Source organism: Mesitornis unicolor, unplaced genomic scaffold (assembly GCF_000695765.1).
Source record: "Mesitornis unicolor isolate BGI_N332 unplaced genomic scaffold, ASM69576v1 Scaffold28604, whole genome shotgun sequence".
NCBI classification, from domain to species: Eukaryota; Metazoa; Chordata; class Aves; order Mesitornithiformes; family Mesitornithidae; genus Mesitornis; species Mesitornis unicolor.
Window position 1 is genome coordinate 6,372 of NW_010182534.1, and position 7,176 is coordinate 13,547.

At 37.1% G+C, this 7,176-nt stretch overlaps 1 protein-coding gene across 2 annotated transcripts; it reads right to left on the reverse strand.

The window, feature by feature from the left end:
• Nucleotides 1–1,083: 1,083 nt before the first annotated feature.
• VIP (vasoactive intestinal peptide) lies at nt 1,084–7,116 on the reverse strand. Of its 2 annotated transcripts, XM_010183816.1 has the most exons (6): nt 6,993–7,116; nt 5,475–5,615; nt 4,983–5,087; nt 3,311–3,430; nt 2,567–2,675; nt 1,093–1,372 (listed from the first exon to the last, which is right to left on the reverse strand). In XM_010183816.1, the coding sequence occupies exons 1-6, from the start codon at nt 7,103–7,105 to the stop codon at nt 1,364–1,366; spliced, it is 597 nt and encodes a 198-aa protein (XP_010182118.1). In that variant the 5' UTR covers nt 7,106–7,116; the 3' UTR covers nt 1,093–1,363. The 2 variants fall into 2 exon arrangements, with proteins under 2 accessions (XP_010182119.1, XP_010182118.1); XM_010183817.1 differs by lacking the exon at nt 4,983–5,087 and having other exon boundaries at nt 1,084–1,372.
• Between the last annotated feature and the right edge of the window lie 60 nt (nt 7,117–7,176).

Consider the following 7,176-nt stretch of genomic DNA (forward strand, 5'->3'; position numbering starts at 1 on the left):
CATAAATCTCAAATTTTATCACGTTTGAAGCTTCCTTCTAAATGAGAACAGTAAGCTTGCAAGTGAAACTTGTAAATCAGTTTTATCACTGTCTATGTGTGCATATGTATGATATATAAATATACTCGAAATTCCAAATTGAACTTGTAAGTAGGTCTGATGAGTTTTTCTACTTCAGATTTCATCTCTAGGAGGTGGAAGGAGAGACATGGGAGTGTTATGGCTGTTATCATGCAGTATTGCACACTTTCATTACTGCAATGGAACTATCAGTCCTTACAGCAGTAAATAATTCTTCAGAAAATTATCCAAACAGATTCTGATTCACAGCAAATTTCCAGTTCCATACTAAGCTACATCAATATAAAGCTAAAGAAATAGGGACTGGAGGCTTACTTGCTTGTTTTTCTAATATAACATGGTATATCTCAGTTAAAAAATAATATCGTCCTCTACTACTGTAATAGAGACAGCACTTACTGGGAACTCTGCTGTTCCAGGTACCTGTAGCACTGATTCAAACCAGTAATAGTTTGCCATGATAACAAAATGATTTATTGTCTGCATAGTCTGTAAATTACATTCACTGTGAAAAAACAGTAAAGTGTCTTCAGATCTATTTTATATATAAGGAATAGTATCAACATCAAAGCTACAGAAAGTTAAATGTAGAATAACTGGTGACTTTAGGCATCAAACAAATCAAGGGACAGCATTCTTTGCGTCCTTCTTTTAGATGCTCCAAAGCATCTAAAACATGACTAAAAATAAAGGATACATTTCTGGTCTTAATATAATTTGTATATTGTGAAATATTTAAAATGTGAACAGCAAGGAAAGATGTTGTCAAAGGTAAAATAATTTGCAATGTCTTTTCATTTTCTCTAGCTGCTTGGTAAGTTGCTGGAAAAACATTCCCTTTTGCTCAGCAGTAACCTTCAGAGATCTTTGTAATGCATTTTGCACTTGCTTATGAATCTATCTGGAAATGTATCCCTATTATCATAAAGGCTTATCTGAAATCGTACCACACCTAAAATAAGCCAATTAATTAGTAATGATGGGCTCTTTACAGCTGCACACTCATTTTCAAATGAATTTATTGAAGTAAAGGATTTACAGCATATGGACTCACAGACTTCTCATGAGTTAAACTGGCATCCATATGTACAGCTTTCAGTAGAGAACTCTAGAGCAATATTTACAATGTAAATATCAACTTTTATTACATAAGAAACAAATATATCACAACTTTCACTTCACAACATATTTGTTCTGGTTTGATGACTAAAGTCATCTCTTTGAAATACTATGTGGAACTCAAAAATAACTTGTTCTTGTCACAAACTTTACCAGATGTCCTTCAGAGGTCCTGAAAAGCAAATGAGAAATAAGTTTTGAAAGCCATTTTCATAAGCAGTTACATCATGAAGTATACAAAAGCAGACAGTAGACAAGAAGTAACACTTGATATAAAACAATTGCCATGCCTGGGGCTGACAGGCATGAGAAGGAGCTTTTCACAGGAGCTTGGTGGGCATTAGAGCCAGCAGACAAGGCTGTAAGCTGAGGAAGAAAGGTTGAAGGATTAGTCAAACATGTTACTGCACACTAGCTTACAGCACAGAACACCTCAATTTGGAAACAACTGTAACTTTGAAATGGATACTCAAATTCAGGTTGTGTGATACACACTACCTCAGCAGCTGGGCACTGTCAAAAAAATGCCAGTAACAGTCAATACTGAGTAAGCTATTCACCTATGGGGAGATCTGGATCATCCGCAAAGTCCGTAATAAAGGAAAGGACTGAAAATATTTCCAGGAAGACACCCATAGCCTGCTGCACCAAAAGCCATCCTATCAGCAATTTCATAATACACTTTTGAGAATACCAAGCCCCATTCACTTCTATGTTACCCTTTCAATTGTACATTCCTGCAAGTGCTGTGATGTAGAAGGGTTTACCTTTCAGCAAGCCAAAGAAATGTGGCATTTGTGAATTATTCTATAAAAACAGTAGTAGCTAAATGGAAAACAGCAACTGCAACATTTGCACATCAGATGATCCCTCTGCAGCACACCTTAGATGGAAGTCAAGTATTTTCTTAGGGTTCATGTTGCTGATCCTTTTATTTCTAGGGGCAACTTGCTTCTAATGAGATAGATGTTAATTAAAATGTGCAGCTTTTTTTTTTTAATGAAAAGAAATATCCTTGAATTTGTTCTCTGAAGAAATAATAATCTGTTTAATTAAAAATGAGTCAATTCTGGTTTTATGCTGCAGTGCACACAAGTTGAAACACCCAAGTGAGTTAGGTGCATTATTAACAGTGCCATTTAATTAGGACTTTTAAATAATAGCAATCATGGGATAACTTAATTATTGTTATTAAAATTATTATTCTATTCAGACACAATCCCTGTAGAAACATACAGTGTTTCATGGAACATGGCTCTTTCCTAGATGTTTCTGCTTTTCTGATAGGTCACAATCACAGGATTGATCTCATTTTGTGGGTCAAATCAAGTAACAGACAGCAAGAGGAAAGAAAATCTGGTCATACCAGTGGGAGGTGGCTCAGCTGCTCATCTACAGACTCGTAGTTTTCTGAAAAGGAAGGTTCAAGAAGTTCTGCTTCATCTCGAAGTTTAGTGGGGTTTAACTCTTCCTGGCTGTTGTGGATCAGAAACAAGTTTTACTGCTCTCAGAAGAAAAAGCGAACACACAAGCAAAGCCTTCTTCTAACTCTAGCTATTGCACCTTTTGTAACACTTATACCAAATTGCTATAAATCATGTGAAATAGCATGTTCAACAGGTGAAGAGACATGATATTTAAAAGCAGTTGTCTAAATGAGTAAATACAAGCTCTACAAAAACATGTGCAGGCACTTCTCTGCTGTACTGATTAGGTCTTTCTAGGACATCTAAATGTTCGTTTTACGTGCAATTTACAATTAAAGGTAAATTGACAACAGTGTGTTTTCTTTATAAAATTGTGATTCATGTTCCATGGCTCTGTGGATTTTTCATTAAGAGGCCTTTTTGACGAACAAAGACATTTTAAGAATCTGTCAGAAGCTTTATAAAATTGCCAGATGCTGTCTCCTCTTTATTCTTTTATTCTAATCTGATTGTAGTGTCTGTTCCAGTCTGGAAGGAAACCATGTTATAAACTACATTGTACAATCATTAATGTTCATTGCCTTTCGTTTGTCCTCTTTGTATAGATACGTGAATGTAAATCTTTTCTGTCTTAATACCATACAAGTATGAGGGAAAAAAAAGTATTTGCTTTCTTGTAGTACCTTCTTTTTCCAGTTAAAACTGAGTTTAAGTATTTCTTCACAGCCATTTGCTTTCGAAAGCGGCTGTAGTTGTCAGTGAAGACTGCATCAGAGTGGCGTTTGACAGGGCTGTCCTGGGAGCTGGCAGTACAACAATTACAGAGAAAAAAATAATAGACAATGTCCATTTAAAAGAAAATATCATTAAATGAGTGAAACAAACTTTATAATGTTGATCGGCTAAATAAAATCAATTTTTCGTTTCAGCTTTCATTTCCAACTATGACTTTAGATCTTTCTTCTGTTGAAAAGAAGCTGCTGCTTCTATTGCTTACTACATATTTTAGTAAAAAGGATCAAATTCTAAGGATCGGTATAGAGTCTTTTTGGGCACACCTTCCACTGACTTCTTTCTTCTGCTCAACTTTGCCATGGCCCATGCAACTAGGGTCCATAATCAATGATTTCTAGAGTCCCTATCCCCAGAATTCTGCAGGATCAAATGGCCGAGTGTGGATATCACTAGTCCCTCCTGGCTGTTCTAAGAGCCCAGATTCCTCCTTTTAATAAACTGATTTTATTCTGATTTCTATCGCTTGTGTAAACATATTTTAGTACAATACCAAGGTGCAGACTGGTTTAAGTCACAGCTAAGCACTTAAAAGACCTAGACACTTCTCATATTGAACTCAGCGCAGACAGAGCCTGCCTCTGCGGAAAGTATGTGTGCAGGATCATATACATAGCTACAAATGCTTGTTTTGAAGAGGTATCAGAAGACAAAACACATCTTGTGAAATCCAAACTCAGAGGTCTATTTTTCATGCACAATCTTGGGAAGCCTCAGTATGTTCTGCTTTAAATTATCTACGTTAGTTTAGAGTATATGAGAAACTGGCATTACATGCCCTGAAAGAAAGGCAGCATTAACATAAATGCAGGACCTGATTTTCATGCAGCATTTCAGCATATGAAGTAGGCACGCAAAGAAACATTCATATTGGCTCAGACCAAAGTATTCTACTACTCCATTCCCAAAAGTGCCCAGTAGCTGCTGTTTAGGGTTCAGAAAACAAGGGAAGTACATGGTCATCGTTCCCAGCATCTTGCAGACATTAGTTTATGAATGTCCTGGTCTGGAAGTTGGATCCAGATCCCTTGGCTATGGATTTGCCTCATTCTTTTTTGAATCCTTCTATGACACAATCTCCCAAACATCTGTCCATATGTTCTACAGAAGGAAAAAAAATAATTCCCTTTTATTTTCACTGTAAACCAATAATTTCTTTATTTCATTGAGCATTCCCCTTTTGTTATGTAAGTACTGAGTAATCAATAGTTTTGTGTTTATTTTTGCCATTCATCTGCCCGTCTAGTAAAAACACTATCAGAAAAAAAACCCAACAGATTGGTATTATAATCATTATAATATTGCCAATATTTACTAACACTGCTATGTGCGGTTTCTGTTGCTTTAACCCTCACAGCTGTATCAGGAATAAATAGTAACATATTCATTTAGTAACAAATACCACTAAGTTGTTATATAGGATTTTCAGCTCCCCCATCATTATATCAGCTTCTCTTTCATTATCTCCAAATCGCAAAAATTAGAACTTTGGTACAGAAGGATAAAAAATTGGCAATGAAGCCAGCTAGGAAAAAACTCTACCTAATGTAAGTGTCACCTCACCTAACTCGTTTTCTAATAAGCGAATGCAGATATCTCTTCACAGCAAGTTTAGCCAAAAGATGGCTGTAGACACTGGTGAAAATTCCATCAGCATGCCTTGCATTTCTGAAATGGACAATAAATAAACTCTACGATACAACCTGAGTTCATATCATTTTGATAATGTTCATTTTGTAAACATACTGCCTTCCTTAAGTTATCTATTGTACATATCAAATTAAGTTAATTTCATAAAACAACTTCCAAATTTTCACAATATACTTTTTAGCCCTTCCTGGGAAGTGAATGAATACATCAACCAGAATGGCAATGCAATCAACATCTCTGCAGACATTCCTACTGCTACCAGTGTTCAACCAGAGGCCATGTGTTTTATTTTCTAAAATTGATTCTTCCTTTCCTATTTCTTAGTTTGAAAATGTGACCAATAGTCACATGGCATAGTGCAAGTAGTGCATCACCATTAGTATTTATGATAATAAAGAAACTCACCTATCAATAATTCTGGACAGATCAAAATAGAATTTCTCATTTTCAGGTAGCGTGTTCTGCAAAATGTCTGAGTCAGACTTTAATGACCCATGGGCATGGTCAGGTTCACTGGCTCCATCAAATGGCATTCTGTTTCCCAATCTGTTAGAGAAGGAAACCATGTAAAGTACAATTAGCTGAGGACATAAACACTTCACTGCAAACTTACATTGTTGTTTGTGTCCAAATGCACATCTACCAGCTTTAACCTGTTAAGCATTTTAAAGTACTGTGGATAAAAAGAAAATCACTTTCAGGTATAATCCATGCTCAGTGATAGATAACTGACATAACAGATCCTTCCCTTTAATGTGTATTTTCTAGATATACGTTGCCATTGCACACAACTTATTCCAGCGAACTGTGCATAATGTATGGCAATTACAGTTCAAGTGTTAACCACAAAGCCTTTCATAACAACTATACTTTATATAAATGATGGATGGAATTACCAGCCTCCACCCAGGCAAAGAGAAAACAGTTCCTGTGAAGTACTTACCTTCCAATTAAGACTTAAAATGTGCATTGAAATGCAGTATGAAACAGTTCTTAGGCCTTCTCTGAAAAAAGTAAATACACCCTCAAGAACTTCAAACTAAAAATGAAGTGCAGTCATGCATTTCTACATGTTTTTATTCTCTAATGTTTAAGCTAATTTACTAGTTGCAAGTTAGAAAAGGTTCACATTGAATCTCTTATAATGTATCACGGCATCTGTATAAACCAATATACAGTTACTTCACATTTTCATAAAATGCTGTTTCTTACGATGTGTCATATTTTATCAACAGCAATCTGACTGCGTAGCAGTAGTTTGGCATCAGACATTTCTTCTAACTACTATTATGCTCTGTGGCAAACAGGCTCCCATGGCTATAGTAAACTCCTGTGTGTGACAATGTGCAAAAGTCACATACTAAAACTAGGATAAGCTATTGCCCTTGCAATTTTACAGTCCTTATAGCTATTAGTACTACTTATATACCAGAAGCATGTCAGACTTCTATCTGGTAAAAAAGTAAAGTAGTTGTGTAAGATAAACCAGCTCAAGTCATGCCTTTTGAAAATCAGTCACTATGCTATTTTGCTATACCATTTTTCTTTGGTCTTTTTACACTTAATGTTCCTTAATGTTTATCTAAATGTAAAAAGTACATTTCTGCTATCTGATTTAATTTACTTAGACAACTAATAAAAACTTCAACAATTCAAAGCATGCAACAGGACAAAAACTAAGCATCAGTCCACACGGACCACTTCCACTCATTCATAGGAAATTTTAATATGTTCGATTTTTCCTCTGTATGTTTCTGCTTTCTAAAAGGTGCATCCACCGAGCTGAACTTTGGAGAAAAAAAAGCTTTTCTAGCAGAAAAGCCGAGACAGTGTTACGTCCCGGAGCACATTTTAACACATATCCTCCACGCCATCTACACCGGGCAAGCCCAGGCGGGGCGCAGAGCGGAGCGCGGCCCTTACCGTGGGACGAGGGGAAAGGCGGCCCCCCGCGGGGGCAGCGCCCGCGCCCGCCAGCAGAGGGCGCTGAGGAGGGCGAGGGCGAGGAGGAGCGGGGAGGCGCCGCGGTGCTCCATGGCCGCCACCTGCGGAGGGAAGAGCGCAGCTGTCACCCACCGACCCACCCGCACCCACCCGACTGCAGCCG